Genomic DNA, 24,040 nt, shown 5'->3' on the forward strand with positions numbered 1-24,040 from the left:
CCAGACGTTGGGCTCAATCCCAGGACCCCAAATCACGACCTGAGCTGAATTCAACAGTCAGATGCGTAACCAACTCAGCTCCCTAGGCACCCCTTTAAATTTATTTTTAACAAAATAAGCTCAAATTATTTTGTCAAAATAGAATTCCAGAAGTAAAATTATTTTATCAAAATAAATGAAGATTTTTATGAATCTGAAAGGTAACGCTAATTTATGCTCCCACCAGTGTTATAGTGTTTTTGATTTTCTCTTGCTCTTATCATCATTGGATACTGACAAATAGTTTAGGTTTTTTTTTCTAATCTAAAGAGCTTAAAATATTATCTCATCATTGCTTTAAATGAAATGTTTAATTACTAGAGATACTTAACTTGTGTGTATGTCTTAAATACACGGTATCTTCTTTTATATGTGTTCTGTACTCATGTCTTTTACCCATGTTTCTATTTGGTGTTTTATATTTTCTAAAAACCTCTGTTGACATGACACTTATTGCACACCTACTCAATGAAGCTGATAGTAAAAATCTTTGCGACTATTAAAATGCCCAAGACAGTCTCTACCTGTCCAATAGGTAGTGAGAAAAAATGTCCATGTAATCAGATGATTTCAATAACAGGGGGTAAATGCTGCAATTAAATTATTGGTTTAGTGTGCTGTGGAAGTATAAGTGACAAGTAACTCAGAATCAAGACATAATTTCCAGGACAGGTATTGATAACGTATTTGCCCTGCAAATGTAAACACATGGGTACATCAAAGACAGGTGACTTGCCTTTCTTTTCCTCAGACCTTTATTCTATGACACTGAGAGGGAGAAAACACTCTTGGACTTTTCCTCTGGGAAGAAATACACATATTAAAATTTTTACTTGCTTTAATTAATTTTCTATCAAAAATTTATAAGTCTGATATAAGACCAGGACCTAGTTCAGTCATCCCAGAGAGCTTGGAAGTAGCTGGTTTTAAGCTTTGAGAAAAAAACAAAAGTAGAGTCTGAGTACCCAAGATGGCCTGTGGGTCAAACACAATATGCTTGACTCTAGAGATTTTCCACCTACCTTGAAATCTTAAGGAGAAAAAAGTCCTATGAGCATGTATATGGAAACTAATAGGTTTTTATAGCATATTTCACTAAGGTGTGAATGGGATACATCAACAGTTTTAGCCTTTACCATCAGATTTAATCTGTGAATAACTATGATTGAAGCTGGAGGTAATTAGAGTTTATGACTGATATTCCTGCCACTAAAATTAAAACTGAATTTGGAAAAGTGATATTAATATACCCCCAAATCCCAAAAACATTTAACTGTTATTTGCTTATGTAAAATATGTTAATGCCCAACATCCCCTGAATTCACTGCTCCATCAATTTAAAATTTACCCAGCCAAATGGATTTCCTAGAATGTGGCTCACTCCTGAACACACTTTCTCATTCCTGTTGGCCTGTAAATTAGAAATGTTCTTCAAATGGAGTAAAAATTTGAGAAGAAAGCCAAGGAAAATCAAGATAATGTCACATCTTGTCTGACATCCCCCGATCTTCTACACAGACCTCAGATTACTAAGGTCACAAAGCTATTAGTAACAGAGATGAGATATCAGTTCAGGTCTACACTAAAAATCAAGAACTTACATCTTCTTCAAAAGTTTTGGAAAAGTACTGGAATGACCTCAGGATATCAAAGAAATCTGGCTTCTTCTAAATGAGCATGGATATGACCCCATCCAACAGAACACTTGTCCACATTATTATTAGACCAGTAGACTCGTTTTCTAACCCAGTTTTAATTTTGCAAAATTTTCTTTATGGTAGAGCTAACATGTATGCTGAAATAAAGGATATAAAACAAGGATATCCTAATTGGTTGCCTAGGCTCCACCCTTAAGGCTCATTACCCATTCCCTCAATAGTCCCAAATGCTCAGCACCCTTAGTTACACAGGCAAAATATTCTAAATATTGAACAAGAAAATAGTATCTAAAGACAGGAGGATTTTGAGATTAATGTGAAACTACAACACGAGGCTCTCCACTGGAGAATGTGGGTGTAGTGTTTGGGGGTTTTTCTGATTTGCTTTTTTCACAAAAAAAGAGCTTCTTATTTATTTTGAATGATTTGATGAAGTGATGCCTGTGAAATAGGACTATGTAAAAAAGTGAACATAAAATGACATATAATGCCCAATTCCAAAACGTCATATTCCATATACAGAATATGAAAGATATTGTTCAAAATGTTTGAAAGGAACCATCTCCTAGTGTTAGAGTAATAGGTAATCTCTATTTTCCTCACCCTACTGTCCTGTATCTTGCAAATTCTCCATGAGCATGCAATGACATTGTAAAGCTGTATGTCATCATAAATGATGAAAGTACAAAAAAGTAAAAGTAACCAAAATTCCAACATAATTCCGAAGTTTCAACGATGTCCAATGTGTTCACAATCCAACACCTTTTCCATTCACTTGCTAAAGAACCTTCTGTTAAATAGATGTTTTATTGCCTCCTTCACATCCTTGTTTCTGAGACTGTAGATTAAAGGATTCATCATAGGAGTCGTAACCCCATAGAACATAGATATAAGTTTGTCAGTAGCATCCAAGTCATCTGAATGAAGTGTCTCTTTAGACTTGGGCTTCATGTACATGAAGAGAATGGTTCCATAGAATATTATCACCACAGTCAGGTGGGCTGAGCAGGTGGAGAAGACTTTGCTTCTCCCCTCAGAAGTACGGATCTTGAGGATGCTAGAGATGATTAATGAGTAAGAGATGACAATCAAAAGCAGGGGCATCAAGGTGAACAATGTTGTGGCCACAAGCATGATGAACTCATTGCCTGAGATGTCAGCACAGGCCAATTTCATGACAGCCAGAATTTCACAGGAGAAATGATTGATGACATTATTCCTACAGAAAGGCAATTGTACCACAAATGCAGTTTGTACTGCGGAGTTGATAACCCCGGCAAACCAGGACACAGCTGCCATAGGCACAAAGGAATCCTTGTTCATGATAACAGGATATCTTAGGGGGTTGCAGATAGCCACATACCGGTCAAAGGCCATCATGCCCAGGAGCACACACTCTGTTGTCCCCATGGCCAAGCCAAGGAACATCTGTACTGCACAGCCAGAGAAGGAGATGGTCTTTTTCTCTGAGAGGAAGCTCACCAGCGTGGAGGGAATGGAGGTGGTGGTGTAGCAGATGTCCAGAAAGGAGAGGTTCCCAAGGAAGAAGTACATAGGGGTATGAAGCTGGGAGTCCAAGATGCTGATTAAAATAAGGGTGCCATTGCCCAGAAGGATGACAACATACATTATTAAGATTTAGCACAAAAAAGAGTAGCTCAAGCCTTGGGTAACCGGAAAGCCCCTTCAAAAAGAATTCCACTAGAATGGTTTGATTTTCCCATTCCATTTTACTTTCTCTTACCTGAAAGAATTCAAAAATTTTTTAAGCATAATAATTTATTTATCACGGTAAGTCCAAGTTCACCAATGCACATACATGAAAATTTGCCATGAACCCAATGAGAAGAAGGAAGAAAGAAAATAAAGAAGGGAAGGAAGAGAGAAAAGGTAAAGAAGTGAAATAACCAACAAGGAAAGTGAAGTATGCAGGAGAATCTGTTGTATCCACCATTATGGGCCAGCTATTTGTGAGGCTGATTTCACATATCACCTCACTTAAACCCCACACTTAGGATCATTTCAAAAAATAAGAAATTTATCTAAGTTAACCAAAGAGAGTTTAAACCTAAAGTCATATAATTAATATGTTGCAAAGCCGAGGCCCAAACTCAAGCCTGCCTGTGGTCCCTAATTATCCGAAATGTTTTATGAACTATAAAAGTAATAAGGAATGCCTTATATAAAAGATTTGGTTAGCACTTGTAAAGACAGCCTGGCTCCTACTCGGGAAGATGCAATAATAACCCACTGCATATTAAAACATGGAAAGAAGTGTGTTAATCGGATGGAACAATGGTCGGCATTAAACCCAACCAGTGTTTATTGACTGCTTGATTGCCCAAAAAACAAGTACAATTCCCGTAAAACCCAATTATCTGAAGTCTTCTTGCTATAATGCAAATATCCTTTTTTTGGTGGAAGATAGAACAAAATTGTAATAATTACCATACAGTAAAATATACAGTAAAATTGATTTTGTCTCTTTTAGTGTATAGTTCTATGAATTTTAAGCATGTATAGATTCACATAACTATCGCCATAATCAGAACACAGAATTTGTCTATCACCCTAAACAGTTCCTTGTGCTATCCCTTGTTAGTCCTCCCTTTCGATTACTCATAAATCTTGCAAAGACTAAAATGCCTTTTGTTTTATAGTTTTGCCTTTTCCAGAATATCATATAAAAGGAATCATATGAGCCATTGGTCTCTGGCTTCTTCTCTTAGCATAAAGCCTCTGAGATTCACCCACGTTGTGATTGCTGAGTAGCATTCCACTGTATGGACGTACTAGAGTTTATTCACCTGCTGAGAGACATTTGTTTCCAGTTTGGGGCAATTATGAATAGAGCTGTTATAAAATTTATACCCAGATTTTTGTGTGAACACAAGTTTTCATTTTTCTAGGGTAAATTTCAGAGTGGCATAGTGGATAAAGAATTGTGCATGTTTAAATTTATAAGAAACTGCCAATTCTCCACAGTAGCTGCATCATTTTTGCATTCCTACCAGAAATGTATGGGAGTTATACTTGCTTTTCACCCTCATCAACACTTGGTATTGTGTGTATATATATATTTTACACATTCTAATGGGTATGTAATAATATTTCATCATGATTTTAATCTGCATTTCCCTAATAACTAATGTTTGGGAGGGTTTTTTTTGCCATCCTTATATTCTCTGTAGGAGAGTGTCATTCTTATCTTTTGCCCATTTTAATTGGATTTTTCATTTTCCTAGTGTCAAGTTTTGATAGTTCTTTATATATTCTGGCTCTGAATAATATATTGGATATATGACTTGCATATATTGTCTACAAGTCTGCAACTGTCTTCTCATTTTCTTAATGCAAAAAACTCTTCATTTCCACTTTAACCAGCTGCTGCTTAAGTTCAATTGAAAGAAAGACTGTGACCAAAAAGACATTTTCTAAAAGTTCTTTGACACCTCTCACCTTGGGTTATTCTTTAGGGAAATATTCACTGCCATCACTCAGGGATCAGAAACAGTAGGTTTTGCATCCAAAGATTTTGCCTCATAAAGTTTCAGGCTATTTCCTTTCATTTTTCCTCATAAATAGCACCCCTCCCACATACATTTATAAATATCCTTTCTTGGGAACACAGATTCCATTGCAAAGGCTCTAATTCACTCAAACAAAAAGGCACCTAACATGTAGAACATTTCTCCCTATTCAGGAAATTTAGTGTGAATTTTAGGTCTGAATCCTTTGGACCTATTTCAACTGGCTTCTAATTATGTCTATTTGCCTTTGGTCATTATTAGGGTACTACTTTCATCCTATTTTTGCTCTTATTTCAACCAACTTCATCTTTTATGGATTCTTTTATACCCTAAAGATGCATGCTTCTTTTATTCAGAGTCCCAGATTCACTTTATTTAATGCTAGCCAGCTAAATCCCAATTCCTTGGTAAATGATGACTAAGAAGCAATTTCGCTCTGCAAGTTCACTTTGTATATTAAAACAAACATGCATTTTTTTATGAAATTGAGATTTTTACTGACATGCAGATGTGCATTAAAGTCAATATTTCTACAAAAAGGTTCTACAAGCAATAGAAGTCAACCTACTAATTTTCTTTTTTTTTTTTAAAAGATTTTATTTATTTACTCGACAGAGATAGAGACAGCCAGCGAGAGAGGGAACACAAGCAGGGGGTGGGAGAGGAAGAAGCAGGCTCACAGCAGAGGAGCCTGATGTGGGGCTCGATCCCAAAACGCCGGGATCACGCCCTGAGCCGAAGGCAGACGCTTAACCGCTGTGCCACCCAGGCGCCCCAACCTACTAATTTTCATCACATAGATGAAAATTTTTGTGACATGGATGGATGTTATATCAAACTCCACTCACATTGTAATGAAGAGTGTTATGCCCCCATAGTAAAGGCCAGCACCATTTAAAACAAGAAACTCAGGTTGACATGTTTAAAGAAAGGCTATTTCAATTCATTCATGTAAAAGTTAATGAGCGTGTGTGTGTGTGTGTGTGTGTGTGACAAATATGATGTCTCAAGTTACCATAGGAATGCATTACCAACAACAAAAAAAAATTAAAAGTACTCAAAACAATTCCCCAAATACTCTTAAAACAATGAAAATCAAAATTCTTCCCTGTTAGCTAAGGATCTTTTGCTCCTCTTCATTTACTTTTTACACAAATCAAAGTATGTATTCAAGAACAAGTAATAGAGTTTTCCAAATAGCAGCCCCAGTGAAAGGCTCCGGGACAGGGACTGTCTGTCTGTTCATGATTAGCACTGGACAAACATTTGCTGAACAGAACCAAAGAGAACCGAATTGGTGCTATGAGGTAAATTGTTACAGAATCTGAACGCTGGTGACACAAGAGTGCAAATCTGCCAGCTATTGTACAGCAACCTCACTGGACCAGTGGGAAATGACACCATTCGATACTCAGGCAGTACCGAACCAAGGACCCAGAAACTATATTCTGGCTAAATGAATTTTTATTCCCAGTAAAATAAATTCTAGACCTAAATATCCATCTTTTTTGGCTATTCAAATTATTCTTTTGGTCATATTTTTAAATTTTGTCTCCATTTTCTCACTATATCAAAAAAATCCTCTAGGAATTTTTTAAATTCCTATTCTATATAGACTCTTTATAGTAAGAAATATTCTATCCCCCAACACATGGCTATTTCAACTCGGTTCACTGGACTGACATCCCCTTGGATTTGTTTTATTAGTATGTTTTCAGCAATTACCTCTAAATGGAAGATCAATTCACCACCTAGGTTGCAACACACAGCAGACTGTTTTGCCTTGATCTTCCATTTGCAGACTGTTGTACAAAAGTTTCCATGAGGTTGATGAATGTCTGAAGGTATTACCACTGAGGACCATGTCACAGGCCTTGTTGTCTGGAAAACGTTGGCAAGGGTACTATTGCAAAATTGTTTTGAAAACTATACATTACAGCCAAATATGATTGATTACAAAGGGAGTGCATTTTGGCTGTGCTAGCTCAAAAGTAAGATAAAAATAAGTATCTGAGAATATGGAAGATTTCATTTGCCCTTCAAGCCCAGGTAGAAATATTGCCCTATTGTGAAGACCCAGGAATTTCTCTAAAGAATTTTCTCTGGGCTCAGAAAAGCAATTTAAATATTTCTTGCTCTAAGGGACTTATGCACTTTTCTAAGCTTTAAATTGCTTCAGGGGAAACTTCAAAACTTTTGAAAACTTCAAGAATAATCCCCTAAAGACTTAATTATATTAGATCCATACTGTATTTCAAATAACCAATCAGGATGTATCTTAACCCATTCTGTATTATCATATACTGCTGAAATCCTTAATCCAAATATATTCCAGTGGCTTTGTCCATACCTTTGTTCATCCTAACATGTCTTATTGATAATATAGTAGAAATACCTCATTTAGCTACGTTAGCTCTTGGTTATTAATAGTCAGAGTAAAAACTTTTAAATTTCCAGGAATTGTAAAAATTTTTATATACATTAAGTTATTATATTATAATTATAATGATTATACTATAATCATTATTTAATTATTATTTGTTTAGTGAGTGAAGACAAAAAAATGTTTTATTGTACAAAATAGTTTTAAAATTATTGAAGTTGAAATTAGAATTTACTTGTATTTATGTGAATATGAGTGGCATTTTGAAATTCACAACAAATTCAGAAATTTTGCAACCATTCATTGAAAATCTAGAAGCCATTGAGCTATTCAGTTTTCTTATTGCAATTCTACAACCTAATTTGTAACACAATCCCACTCCATATGTAAGCATCTCCAAGAATTCACCTAAACAGGGCACCTGGGTGGCTCAGTCAATTGAGCCTCTTACTCTTAGTTACAGTTCAGGTCATGATCTCTTAGTTTCAGCTCAGGTGGTAGGATCAAGCTCCAACCCCACGTGTGTGTGTGTGTGTGTGTGTGTGTGTGTGTGTGTGCGCGCGCACGCGCACGCGCTTTCTCTTTCTCTCTCAAATAAATAAATATTTTTTAAAAAGAAGTCACCTAAACAGTTATACCTATCACCCACATTAATTGGCATGAAATTATCACCTATCTAATACAGTTAGGAGGTAAAGATGAATATATGTATAAAATCCCAGGTACTCTCAGCCAACTTCTACTTCTGAAGGGTGTGCTCTCCTTTCCTTGAACTGTTTCCCCCAAACAATGAATATAATTTGTTCACCACAAAACCACTAACCCAGGCAAAACAGACTTTGACTACAGGTCTAAAGACAGTAGGAAAAAAATCACAGCACTTGATGAGGGAACGGAAGGCAAGCTGAGGACAAAGCAGAAGCTGACACCCTGCAACCCCCCCCCACACACACTGGATGTATGTGACATTCCTCAGGCACTCCTGGCTGCCCTAAAGGACAAAGAAACAGTTAACCTAAAATACACAATCTTGCAAGACTTGAGTCTCCCTCAGTTTACAAATGTCTTAGCAGTTTACAAAAACAAAGCTCTCGGTAACCTAGCTTCCAGAATGGAATGTGGGTAGACACAATTAAATTTCCTTACTACTACATCCCATTGACAAGTCCTGGAAACAGCCAGAGTGACATTCCTCTAGGAACTCAGCTGCCTCGATGTTAATACTTTGCTAAGGGCCAAAAGCAGTCCTAGCCTGACCCCCTCCCCTCCACCAAGATCCTGTAAGTCTACTTTAACGTATGAAAATTCCTTTGGAAACTTCATCTCTAAACCCCCCCCCAAGATACGTGTTGGCAATCATCCCCCAAGCATATGGCCCACCGATATACATCTGAAGGGTCTCATAACTAAGGTTTTATTAGATGGTAATAAATGACCTTTTCCCAACAATAGCTAGCCCCCTCAAGGTCCTGGAAACCTTGCTTCCAAAATTCCTTAGAGACTTAGGCTATCCCTAACCCCCTCCCAACTTAAGGGTATATAATGGGCCATTCCTCACAACCCCAGTGCAGCAGCTCTTTCTGCCCATGGGTCCTGTCCCTGTGCTTTAATAAACCACAATTTTGCATGAAAGACACCTCAAGAATTCTTTCTTGGTCGTCGGCTCCAGACTCCACCCCAGTGAACCTCACCTATATCCCACAACCTCATCAGCATTGAACAGAAACAAGCTAAAACTGGATATCCAACATCATTGTTTCTGAAATTCATTGATCTAACCACAAGGAATTGCTTCCTGTACATTTTCTTAGGTCCTGGTCTGTCAACATGTGACTAAGCTTCCGTCTCAAGAACAGAGTTCTTTACCCATTTTTTCCCCTTTCTTCTCAAATCATGAGGGATCCTCAAAATCCTATATCCAACATTACTCAAGTGAAGCACCCAAGTAAGTCATAAAGATGACACAAAAAATGTAAAGACATTCATGTTCAGTGGTTAGAAGAACAAATATTTTTAACCTGTGTCTATATTACCCAAAACAATCTACACATTTAATGCAATCCTATCAAGATACCAACAGCATTTTTCACAGAGCTAAAACAAACAATCCTAAAATTTGTATGGAACCACAAAAGACCTCGAATAGCCAAAGCAACCTTGAAAAAGAAAGGCAAAGCTGAAGGCATCACAGTTCCAGACTTCAAGTTATATTACAAAGCTGTAATCATCAAGGCAGCATTGTACTGGCACAAAAACAGATACATAGATCAATAGAACAGAATAGAAAACCCAGAAATGCACCCACAACTATATGGTCAATCAATCTTTGACAAAGCAGGAAAGAATGCAATGGGAAAAAGTCTCTTCAACAAATGGTGTTGGGAAAACTAGACAGCCACATGTAGAAGAATGAAACTGGACCTCTTTTTTACACCATACGAAAAAATAAATTCAAAATGGATGAAAGATCTAAATGTGAGACAGGAACCCATCAAAATCCTAGAGGAGAACACAGGTAGTAACTTCTTTAACATCAGCTGTAGCAACTTCTTTCTAGGTATGTCTCCTGAGGCAAGGGAAACAACAGCAACAATAAACTTTTGGGACTACATCAAAATAAAAAGCTTCTGCACAGAAAAAGAAAAATCAATAAAACTAAAAGGCAACCTATGGAATAGAAGAAGATATTTGCAAATGACATATCTGATAAAGGGTTAGTATTCAAAATATATAAAGAATTTATCAAACTCAACACTCAAAAATGAATAATCCAACTAAAAATTGGCAGAAGACATGAACAGACATTTTTCCAAAGAAGACAACCAGATGGCTAACAGACACATGAAAAGATGCTCAATATCACTCATCATCAGGGAAATACAAATCAAAACTACAATAAGGTATCACCTCACACCAGTCAGAATGGCTAAAATCAACAACACAAGAAACAACAGGTATTGGCAAGGATGCAGAGAAAGGGGAACCCTCTTACACTATTCACCAAAGTGGAAAACAGTATGGAGATTCCTCAAAAAGCTAAAAATAAAACTCCCCTATGATCCAGCAATTATACTACCCAAAGAATACAAAAATACTAATTCAAAGGGATACATGCACCCCAATGTTTAAAACAGCATTGTCTACAATAGCCGAATTATGGAAACAGCCCACGTCTCCAATGATGGATGAATGGATAAAGAAGATGTGTTGTGTGTGTGTGTGTATATATGTGTGTGTGAGTGTATATATATATATGCATATATATATATGAATATTACTCANTGTGTGTATATATATATACATATATATATATATGAATATTACTCAGCCATCAAAAGAATGAAATCTTGTCATTTGCAACAACGTGGATAGAGCNAGTGTATATATATATATGCATATATATATATGAATATTACTCAGCCATCAAAAGAATGAAATCTTGTCATTTGCAACAACGTGGATAGAGCTAGAGAGTATTATGCTAAGTGAAATAAGTCAGTTGGACAAAGACAAATGCCATATGACTTCACTCATATGTGGAATTTAGGAAACAAAACAAATGAACAATGGGGAAAAAGAGAGAGAGAGGCAAACCAAGAAACAGACTCTTAACTATAGAGAACAAAGGGATGGTTACAAGAGTGGAGGTGGGTGGGGGAGGAGTTAAATTGGTGATGAGGATTAGGGAGGGCACTTGTTGTGATGAGTGCTGGGTGTTGTTTGGAAGTGCTGAATCACTATATTGTACACCTGAAACTAATATGACACTGTATGTTAACTAACTGGAATTTAAGTGAAAACTTTTTTAAAAGGTGTCAGGTAATGAAGACAATATTATCTAAAACTCCAAATCCTATGGGAAATAAATAGAAATTTATAGGTACTATCAGTAACCTTAATTTTTTTCTTTCCATTACACAGATTCTGGGTCTCCATCTTATAAAGAAGTAAATAAAAATGCAGGAAGCATTTGAAACATGAATGTTGTTTGTGTTTCAACAGTACTCTTTTGAAGAATGGAATATGTGGAATCTATCAATCACCTCTTAAAGAGCTACTCTAGCATTGCAAGAGAAATATAAATAATGACCTCCACTCAATTTGTTATTTTTTTAAAGCATCAAAGGAGATGAGTAGCTTCCTGTAGCAATGATTGTTAAGTAAAATCTTTTGGCAGTAACAATTTTGGGGCTTTTAGAGTACCAAATATACCACCTTATTCTCAGCATAAAATAATTATTTTCTGAAAATAATTTCCAAATATGAATAAACATTTTGGAAAACTAGAAAGGGAAGAAATGGCATTTGACTTGATCTATATCTTCCCTAAAACAGCTTTATTATGGACTTCAGATTACTGATGCTTGTTCAAAGCCTCTATCAGAGTTTTACTGGCAGACTAAAAGTAGGTTAATTATGCTCCTGCCGTAATTCAAATTTCATTCTTAAACAGTACTGATATCTTGATCTAGCCACCTCCTCGTGTTCTCTTTGTAAACCTGCATAGTTTGGTGCTGCTTACCTTGGATAAGGGCCCTCTTTCCCATAGTCAATTGTATCATAAACTTCCTTCTAAATTGACTACGTGGTATGATCATTGTTTTCTTAGGAAGTAACATAACTTATTGCCAAATGACAATCACAAGGCAAATCCTATACCATCTCCACAGCCATTATTTGAAAATACTAGGTAGTAACTCATCCATTGGATCAATTAATTTATTTATCTAGAGAAATATTTTGCAACTCTGGCTAAAAACATGCAGAGCTGTTTTGAAAAGGACATTCTGTGATTCATTTACTATAAACAAGAAGGTCATTTGCTAATATTTACTCTATAATATTTTTTTCAAATTGAAGACATTTGTTCCACGCTTTTTGGCACACAACCCAGGTGCTTTAGCTTACCCAGATTTCTTTCTTTAAAAAAATATTGGCCCTAACTGCAAACTCAACAAGTGCAAGAAGGATAACTTTCAGATGGACAGCCTATGTGCAGTTTGGTTGCTTGTACGTCTATAATCTAAAGCATATGCAACTGTTCACAATAAACTACACAGAACTCTCACCTGCAAGTCTCACCAGAATGTTCAGTTTCACATTGTCGGCTCTCCAGTTACCATTGTACACACAACTGAAGCACCAAAGGTGCTCTCTAAGGTATTACAGAAAGTTGATCTAAGAGGCCTTGTGACTCATGTGTGTTCTGTAGAAAAGCAGCACCAGCATCACGCAGTTACATGTTAGTAAGTACACGTCTCAGGAGCCACCTCAACCCAACTGAATCAGAATCTGTATTCTTCTGAAATTCCCCCAGCTGGTTCACATACGTCCTAAAGTTTGTGAGACACCACTAGATCAGTGGCTTTCCTCCTTATTCGCATATTAAAATCATCTGGAGAGCATTATTTTTAAAAAGTGTCTGATTCCCACTCTCTAGCTAACTTATAGAATTTCTGGATGACAATAAAGTATAGTTAAAAAAATACATGAGATTTAAAATCAGAAAGAAACAGATTTGAATAATAGTGAATAATTGTTCACTAACAATTTTATATAACTTTCTTCTCTCTGGATTTCATTTTCCTCAGAGAATTATAGTGATAATAAAATAACTAATGCATGTGAACATGTTTGTAAACTATAAAACTCTAAATAAATGATATTGTTAGTGACTGTTATAGTGTAAAATCAAATAAATCTTTGTTGAGAAAATTAAGCATGCTTTCTCTAAAATATTGATTTTTAAAGTGGAGTTTATGGATTGATTCCATCAGAAATAGCAGATGTTTGTTAAAATGCAAATCACTCTTCCCCGCCTCAGACCTTGTGCTTCACAATCTCAGAAAACAAACACAGAAGCCTGCATTTTTAATAAGTTACCCATGTGGGTCAGCTGCTTTATGAGCTAGAAGAGGAATCCCCGAGCTAATCTCACTGCTGTTACCACTACACCAGCTGGCGCTCACATAGTTGTTGGACCTCCTACCCCACTTTTACTTTATATCATATGGGACCACCCATTTAACTCATATGCTGTTTCTTTTTCTGGCTTATTCCAGGTATGAAAAAGGAAAATGGAAAGGACCAATTGGACAACTGAAATTGAGTACATTCTGAGAAATCTTTATGAGTTCCAAGGAACCGAAAAAATTCCTTTTTGCTATTTGGTTAGTGGTATACCTGGCAATCCTCCCGGGAACAGCACCTTGGTCATCTTAACCTTCCCAGAAGCCTGCCTTCACATGCCTCTTCATCATGGATATCTGGTACGCATCCTCTTTTGTCCCCTCTATGCTGACAAACTTGCTACCATAAAAAAAAAAAAACCTCTCATTCACAGGTTGAATTATATAAATGTCTATCTCTTTATGTAATGGGGTCCACAGAGTGTGTGCTCCTGGCAGTGATAGCATACGGCTTCTACATGGTCAACAGCAAATCTCTGAAATAGCCCGTCATCAGAAACAAGGCACTTTGTGTTTAGATGGCAGCTATCTCCTAGAGATTAGGCTTTTTCAATGGAATGACACAAAATGTACTCACATTAAGAGTGTTCCTTCATGGAAGAAATGTCATTAATCATTTTGTGTGGAATACTGACTTTAATAAAGCTGGCCTGAACAGGTGTTTTCTTGAATAAGAGTATACTAATATTGGGCAATGTAATATTTTCATTTGCTCCATTCCTTCTAATTTCTGTTTCCTGTATTTTTATCATCTATGCTGTACTGAAAATTACTTCAGCTAAAGGAAGAAAAAAGGCCTTGTACACATTAACAGTGGTGACTATATCTTATGGGACAGTCCTCTTCATGTATAAGAAGCTGAAGTCCAAAGACATTGGCTTCAAACAAACTGATTACCCTTTTCTATGGGGTAGTCAACCCCATGCTCAATCTTATCATCTATAACCTGAGAAATAAGGAAGAGCAGGGCTATGGGAAAATTAATGAGTAGACACTGGTTCTGGAGAAAATGAGGAGAAACTGATATCCTTGAGTTCATGCACAAAAGAAGCTCACATAAAAAAAGTAACGCACATATTTTGAGGCAAGGGTTTTCAATATAAGAGAACAAAAGAAGGTCATATGTAGAATCACAGAACTTAATAGTCTAATTATATCACTTTCTGAAATTGACTATGATCTCATTAATACATAGGGCTAAGTAGTCTAAGAAATGCAAGTAACTTATGGGAACAAAACAAAAAAAATTTGAAATTAAGCTTTTCTAAGAAAATCCAACACATATAGCTACTCAACAAATAAAACATATATTTTAGTAGCTTTATTTGAAATACTTTTGATATATTTCTTTGCGGTTTTTTTTTTAAATTTTACCCAGAGACCTCATTTGGCCCCAACCTACATATCCAACTACACATTTCACCTTCTTGTTTCCTGCCTATACTGCCCCCATTCCTTTTGTACATACTATATACTCCACTCACTGCAGTTACCTGATTCTTTCATGTTCTTTCTCACCTAAGAACAATAGCAAATGCTATTTCCTCTGCATTGTCAGTTTTCTCCTTCTCTAGTGAAATCTTAGCATTGACAGAAGAAATAGGTCAAGTGTTAGGTCCTCTGTAAAGCCTTCCAATAACTCCCTTGAGTTAGTTCCTCCCTCTTCTATGCTATCCTGACCCTTACCTACTACAGCAATTTTTTTCTTTTATGTTATAACCATTTGTTAGCTTCTGAAATGTTCCCAATGGCAGAACTATGGCTCACTGTTCTCTGTACTAAGTACAATGCCAAGTTAATTAAAAATAGTGGGCAGTCATTAACTGTTGAAATGGAAAAAGAATAGTAAAATCACAAGTCCAAATATCTGAAATACCACTTAGGGAAATAAGAAAAACTGGGCTTTATATATTATTTCATCCCCAACTACAATTCTGAATACTTTTATAAAATAGCATCTAATCTTTAAATGTAGGAGAAAATAGGAGACGATAAAAGTAGAACTGAGTAAAATATGCTGAAAAGGTCCTAAAAATGTCTCCTCTGCATGACTATTGAGTTGTAATACACAGTGGTGCTTCATAAGATATAACTGCCCTCGGATTTTATTTCTACTCCAATGCTGCACTATAAACTCAGATTTCATTTTTAAGAACAAATTTTAAATTAACTCCACATACAGGGTGGGGAGATTTCTGAAGAGTGTTGTCAAAATAACTTGGAAGACAAACATTATTTGTTTCAATTTGTTTTTCACACACACACACACACACACACACACACACACACACACACACACATTTAGTTTGCAGCACAAATGGAAAGACCCTGATTCAAAATCAAAATTCAGAATCAAAATAGTAATTCTTCTTCAGAGAATTGGCAGCAGCAGTAGTAGACAATCTTTTCTTCACTTTTTAAGAATCTCTCACAGTTCTTTGTTTCCTCCTGATATATCACTTCATATTTAATTTACTCCTCAAACATATTCCAAAATTAACATAGGAAATACAGACAGAAAACGGACTTAACTTTTGGCTGCCATTTAAGAACTATGTGACCTTTATATGGGCCTAAATTTTTTTATCTACCTTACAAAGCCATCTGAAGCTAATCCTTGAAAGTAGGGACAATGTAATAGCCAGCACTGAATCCCCAGTCCCTACCAGGCACATACACTGTTGAAAATATAAGAGATGTAATCAACACAAAAATGAAGGCAACATTAACATTAATATTATTGTTATTAAGTAATGAAAATAATTTTAAAATATTATGTATTATGATACCTAGTATACCACATAGTATATATTATGCATTTATTAAACAATATTGCCTTATCCATCTATTATCTTCCTCACTTGCTCTCTGGCTTCTTGAAATAGGACATTAAGCAAGAATTTCTGGGAGTCTATATTTGTATGAGACAGTAAGGGACAATCGTAAATTTCATTTTCCACCAGCATTAATTAATGAAAAGGAACTTAAAAATAGTATATATAACTTATCTAGTTACCTAGCACATTTTACATACATGTGCATTATTTAAATATTGCTTCTCATCCCATTACTTACCTTCTTCATTCATTTTTGAGTTCTGGAAAATAAGGTAATTAATCATGGAGTCCTAGATGGTTATATTTGAATAAGATACAAAAAGGAGGGAGCATTAGCAAAGAGTGACCAAAGGAGATGATGTAGCTAAAGGAAGGGAATTCTGGAGGCCAGGCTTCATTTTATCTAATCAAGGAAAGAATGGACTAAGGCTATACTAACAGTAGAAAGAGACTAAAAAGTCAAATAGAAAAAAGGAAGATAATAAAATGTAATGAATCCCTCCCATGAGCCAGGTGCCTTCACATAAAGTCAATTTAACCCTCAATAGGATAATAATACCTTCAAATCAGACCACGGAGTTATTTCATATTATTTAACCCTATGGTATGCTCAACTCTCGCCTCAGGAGAATTTCAAATTCCTGTTCATTGTAGCATATTCTCCATTCTAAATATCAGCATTATTTTGTTTCTGAGGTAAATTAAGAAACAACTCTGTACTCTGAAAACTATAGAACACTTGTGAGAGAAACTGAAGAGGACACAAAGAAATGAAAAAACGATCCGTGCTCATGGGTTGGAGAACAAATATTGATAAAATATCTATCCTACCCAAAGCTATCTACACATTTAATGCAATCCGTGTCAAAATACCAACAGCATTTTCACAGAGCTAGAATAAACAATTCTAAAATTTGTATGGAACCACAAAAGACCTCGAATAGCCAAAGCAATCCTGAAAAGAAAAGAAGAGCAGGAGGCATCACAATTCCAGATCTTCAAGTTATATTACAAAGCTGTAATCAACAAATTACATAGTACTGGCATGAAAACAGACATGTAGGTCAATGGAACAAAACAGAAAACCCAGAAATGGACCCACAACTATCTGGCCAATCAATCTTCGACAAAACAGGAATATCCAATGGAAAAACGACAGCCTCTTGAACAAATAGTGTTGGGAAAAGTGGACAACAACATGTAGAAGAATGAGACTGGACCTCTTTTTTACACCATACGAAAAAATAAATTCAAAATGTATGAAAGACCTAAATGTGAGACAGGACACCATCAAAATCCTAGAGGAGAACACAGGCAGAAACTTTTTTTACCTCAGCCATAGCAACTTCTTATTAAACAGGTCTCCAGAGTCAAGGGAAACAAAAGCAAAAATGAACTACTGGGACTTCATCAAGATAAAAAGCTTCTGCACAGCCAAGGAAACAGTCAAAAAAACTAAAAGGCAACCTATGGAATGGAAGAAGATATTTGCAAATGACATATCTGATAAAGGGCTAGTATCCAAAATATATATAAAGAACTTATCAAACTCAACACCCAAAACACAAATAATCCAGTTAAGAAATGGGCAGAAGACACGAATAGACATTTTTCCAAGAAGACATCCAGATGGCTAACAGACACATGAAAAGATGCTCAATATCACTCATAATCAGGGAAATACAAATCAAAACCATGATGAGATATCGCTTCACACCTGTCAGAATGGCTAAAATCAACAACACAAGAAACAACAGGTGTTGGCAAGGATGTGGAGAAAGAGGAACCCTCTTACACTGTTGGTGGGAATGCAAACTGGCTCAGCCAACTGCAAAACAGTTTGGAGATTCCTCAGAAGGTTAAAAACAGAACTACCCTATGACCCGACAATTGCACTATCAGGTATTTATCCAAAGGATATAAACATAGTGATTTGAAGGGGCACATGCAGACCCAATGTTTATAGCTGCATTATCAACAATAGCCAAATTATGGAAACAGCCCAAATATCAGTGAATTAATGGATAAAGAAGATGTGCTATACACACACACACACACACACACACACACACAAACACACACACACATATTTACAATGGAATATTATTCAGCCATCAAAAGAATGAAATCTTGCCATTTGCAATGACATGGATAGAGCTAAAGTGTATTATGCTATGTGAAACAGGTCAGTCAAAGAAAGACAAATACCATATGATTTCACTCATACTTAGAATTTAAGAAACAAAAAAGATGAACATATGGGAAGGGGGTGGGAAGAGAGAGGGGGAAACAAACCATATGAGACTCTTAATGATAGAGAACAAACTGAGGGCTGAAGGAGGAGGCTGATGGGGGATGGGCTCAATGGGTGACGGGCATTAAGGAGGGCACTTGTGATGAGCACTGGATGTTATATGTAAGTGATGAATCACTAAATTCTACTCCCGAAATCAATATTATACTATATGTTAACTAACTAGATTTTAAATAAAAATTTGAAAAAAGAAACAACATAAGTATGATAAGAGAAAGCAAGAGGTGCAAACATTCTAGTCATAAAATGTGAAGGAGGAACTTCTGAATTCTGCTGCTTTCACTATAACTGAATAAGCTCCTATCAGTCTCAAGCATCTCAGCTATGGTAAATTTTGTACAAAATTTTTACAAAAAAGTCACTTTGGAGAAGTAATGTTTTGGTGTAAGTTTCACATTTTTATGCCTATAGGCTCAACTAGGCACTGTATGGAGTGGTAAAACTCTGATAATAAACTGGCAGTCCTCCTGGACAAACCTCAGAGTCATGGAAAACGCAGCCAGTGTAAAGTCAGGGGAGAATTCCAGAAAGGGGAAATACAAAAGCGGAAACATCAAATTCTGTGTAAAAATCTTGGTCCAGTTCTCTGACTGACCCCTGTGCCATGTATGCACAGCCCAGCTAACGATAAAACAAACAAACAAACAAACAAAAACCACACACACACACACACAAATCTTGACCTAAGATGTGAACTATTACCAAAATACTGAGTTAGCAGTTTAAGTCAAACCAGGTTTATTTTAAAACCAAAAAATCTGAATTATTCAGAGGAATTTAATGGGTTTCAGAGTTTCCACAATATCACATTTACAATGTCCAGACTACAAACCAGAATTACTCAACAAATAAAATGAAGAATCTACCAATTTCCCCACCTGGTAGAAACTGAGCAACATTATTTCTGAGCAACTCTACCCTGTGACAAGGGCCACAATATCACTTACCAGCAAACTTCTGAAGCTGAAATAGGGTGCTATTAGCAATTATACTTGAACAACAGACATAACTTGGATTATTGCATGCAAATCAGGTTATATGATCAGTACATTTTAAAATAACACATTCTTATGATGTTACTGGCATATTTTACCAACAAAAAGCCAGTACTATTCCTTCTAGCTCAGATCTTTGATCCTTGGTATCACTGAAGTCTATGTTTCAGAAGTCTAAGGAACCTTTCTTTATCATGTGTGTTCCACCAAGAAGCCTGAAACCCAAGAACTGGTATTCGGTTCGTTTTATAAATCCCAGTCTGTGGATAAATGACACATTTCCATTCCATGCAAATGGCATCTTGTTAGGACACTGTAGATCAATTTAGAAGAATTTGGACAATCCAGAAATCTCTGTCTTCATTTGAAATACTACATTTTTTTCTCTAACAAGGGCAAGAACGTGTGTAGATCTATAAAAATAATTTATGTCATTCATGAATATATTAGCTGTGTCCTTTTGTATGACAAAGCAAAAGGAGCTAATTATGCTCTATTGGTCCATAACCATCCCCCCAGCTTAACACTCTTAAACAAGAAGGAATATGGCTGTGAGCAGGCCTGGGAAGAAGAACCCTCACTTGGACTTACCCTCCTGAGAAGCTTTTTTTCAAAGAAAATTATAGGAAAGCCACAGCACTTTGGCTCTCTTCGAAGAATAAGTATTGGAGCTTAGCAGGACTTTAAGGTATCTAACTATGTGGAAGCAGAAAGAAGCTAGTTCTGGATTCAAGAAATCTTTCTATTGGGTCCATCTTACTAGTCCTTCTATTTTTTATTCATAGTTAAAATACATCCCTGTTGTCGTCTTATTAAATAAATCACCTAAACCTTGTTCACCTGTGCTTTCAACAAACTCATGGATTAAGTCCCTATCTTCCTTTGAAAAGGATGTTCTGTTGTGCTCTTCATCTGGAATGTCTGTCCCCACTTTCCACTTGGAAAAAGATTACTTATCCTTCAGAACAAGGTAAAATGTTTATAATTCACTCCCGGAAGATGTTTCTCTGTGACTTTATTGTTTTTAGTATTATCATATATTTTAATCACAATGTATACTTGTTCTATTTCATTTTACCCCATTTCTGCCACTGGGTGGAACACTACTCAAGAGCCAGATGCAAAGCCTATTTGTCTTTACTTTCCCATTCCTTAGTAAGGTGCATTGATTTTCTACACTCTGGGAATTTAGGTCTTTGAATGAAAAAATACGCCTTGAACATCACTTTTGGATGTTTTTCATCTGAAAAATATCATAAGCCTTTCTAGTAGTATATAAAATCAAATTATTGTGCATCTGATAGCATATACAAATTCACTTCTATTCAGCAGGAACAAATCTTTACTTTCTCAACCGAAGCATTTGTGTCTGTGCCTTTATTTTCAATTATTTATCTTTTCATTCACCTTAGCACAACAAATGCATCTCTTCCCTGGTATATTCTGTATTCAGTTCAATCAGCCAATTTTCAATAAATCAATCAACTAAACAATAAATATTGTATTTGTTGGGCTTCTGTAATAGACCTAAAAGCACTAATAGAAACTATGGTATATTACTAGGCTAGAGAGGGACACAGGAGAAATAAAGGATCTAGTCCCTGCTATTGGAAAACTAATGAGGAGTGCCTGGGTGGCTCGGATGGTTAAGTGTCTGCCTTCAGCTCAGGTCATGATCTCTGAGTCCTGGGATCAAGCCCCACATCAGGCTCCCGGCTCAGCGGGGAGTCTGCTTCTCCCTCTCCCTCTCCCTCTGCTTCTCCCCCTGTTCATGCTCTCTGTATCTCTCTGTCTCAAATGAATAAATAAAATCTTTTTTAAAAAAGGAAAAACTAATGAATAAAATAATAATTTAGTTATATTTATCATCTAATACTTTAAAGTCTCCAACATAAATGATTTTCACATAAATGAATTCTTTGGATAACTATCTCACATTGACCAAGTGATCCATTGAAGTTGGATTTTAATAATTATGAAACTAAGGTTCCAGAGAATAAGTGGATTCAGAGATTATCCAAGGCCATATACTATTTAACTCCAGATCTCTTTGCAATGTCCTTTACATTGTCATATATGAAATATTTACAAACACAAATGAATACATGTAAAGCAATATGAGTACTAAACAGCTGAGGGAAGAACAATGTAGGAATTAGTCACTTAAAATATACATTAAGCACCTGGTGAACTTTAAACCCAAATTTAGAAGAAAGGAACAGAAACATAAAGACCGAATGAAGGAAGAAGCTTGCATTGAGGAGTCAAATTGGCTCTTTGCACCACATGAAGTATTTAAACAATACCATCCTCAAATAATATAGAGAAAAATAGACATTGGTGAATGATTAGAGGCATTCTTCTTTCAGACTTAAGGGCTGGTAAGACTTTCCTCTGAAGAAAAATATCTGACTTCTTGGAATGTACTCATCTGTGTGGAGCCCTCCTGAGCTCCAGAGAAAGGAGGTGATCACCTCAAACCTATAGAAATATTGACTTCCCATCTTAGTATCTGAAGCCCCCATAATTTGGCTCCAAGTTGTCTTTCCGATCTTCTCCCCTGTCACTAAGCAATAATACAATTCAAGTTCCAACTAATCTGAACTCTTAGCGGTAGTCCATATCTTGCCACATGCTATATTCTCTGTCTGAAAAATTCTTCTGCACAGGACTATAAGGAGAATTGTTTTCCCCAGTTCAGACAAGGAGAAAGGCCTTTCCCTTCTTAGAACTGCCCCTTCTAGGGGAATTAAACATCCTCCTTTAATAGCACTTAACACACTACATTATAATTGTGACCCACTTAAGTTAACCAATCTTAACAGCTGATCTCAGCATGGAGAGACTATAAAAAAAATGGAATCCATCACTAAATGTCTTAAAGAATACTGCATATCTTTACTGAAATTGCCAGGAGAGAGAGACACTGAGGAAGGGTCACAGAACACCACACCAAAGCTTCCTATTTAGCCATTTTTTTCCTTTTCTCTGATTTTATTTTTATGGTATGGTATTCTATTCTATTTTTATGGTATCTATTTAAATATCTCCCATATCAATCTTCCAGATCTCTAGTATGCAATACTTTCTTCCTCATTGCATTATCCCCTCTTTCTCATTGTCCTCTCTTATTTCTTTCGTAGAGCTGGTCCAAGTCCTTTTAAATAAAGATCAGTTTATCCCATTTAAACTACTCCAAGTCCACTCATTACTCTGTTCAGCCAATAAAGAGCTAACATACTATGAATGAAAACAAAGGATCCAGCTTAGAAAGTGGAGGAAAAGGAAAAGCTGTGAATAATCTTTAATATTTTGTCCTCAATTTGAGTGTCAGTCGGTATTCCACAAGACTGTGCACTCCTTGATCATGTTTTGGGTTTTGTCTCAATGTATTTAGTTTTTTGATATTACCAATACTTAGCATAATGCCTGAGACAAAATAGCTATTCAGTAAATACTAGTTGCTTGAATAACTGAATGAAGGAATACATGAATGAACAGAAAGCTCATATTCTACAGGAAATTCATGTAACTGCAAAAATACCTAATTTGTGACACTGTAAATCCATTATTACCACGTTCTCAGAGAATTATGCAAACAAGTTCCTTAGAAACTAATTTTTTGAATCATTTAATAGTAACAATGGTTTCCACTCAAAGACGCCACTGCTCATCTATTGAAACCTACGATAAACCAAATCTCCCTATCAGCTGGGGTGTCTGCACTATGATTCACACTGCCTCAAACACTTCTGCACAGAAGTGTGCCTGCCAGTTTGCAGCTAAAAGGAAATCAGCCCTAAGAAAAATAGTTTCATTTTACTACTCTTGTCTCTCTTTGGCATTTACACAGGCTAGGTACCTAACATCCTAAAATGCTCACTCTTTTCCTTTATATGATCAAAGACTACCCCATTAGAAATTATTTTTGTTGAGTTCTAGTTTATCTTCCTAAGAAAGAGACTAGAAAACCAATGCACATAGGAGATAAGAAGGTAAGCTAATAAAAATGCATTTCCTTTCACATAAGATTACAGAACTCATTATTCCAGAGTTAAACTCAATTTGGTTATCCATGAGAAGGTGGATGATTTGGATGAGAATCCTTTTACCCATAAATTGCTGTCCCATTTCTCCTTAATCCAGTCATGAAGGAAAATGGTAGGCTCTACATTTCTCTCACATTTAAATATCAGGAACAGAAAAAATGAGAATTTCAGGAATTAATGGTACCACTAACCCTTATATTTATTTTGGAACCTCTAGATGAGAACTAGTCCTTCATTCAGAGTAAAGGAATTTCATTAGAAAGCAT

At 36.0% G+C, this 24,040-nt stretch overlaps 1 protein-coding gene across 1 annotated transcript; it reads right to left on the reverse strand.

The window, feature by feature from the left end:
- Positions 1-2,468: 2,468 nt before the first annotated feature.
- Positions 2,469-3,472, reverse strand: LOC117802921 (olfactory receptor 13C9-like). The gene is given in 2 exon segments (XM_034663710.1): positions 2,469-3,332; positions 3,334-3,472. Coding segments are annotated over 2 exon segments (957 nt in total). The 5' UTR covers positions 3,427-3,472.
- Positions 3,473-24,040: the final 20,568 nt, after the last annotated feature.

Source organism: Ailuropoda melanoleuca, chromosome 7 (assembly GCF_002007445.2).
Source record: "Ailuropoda melanoleuca isolate Jingjing chromosome 7, ASM200744v2, whole genome shotgun sequence".
Lineage (NCBI taxonomy): Eukaryota > Metazoa > Chordata > Mammalia > Carnivora > Ursidae > Ailuropoda > Ailuropoda melanoleuca.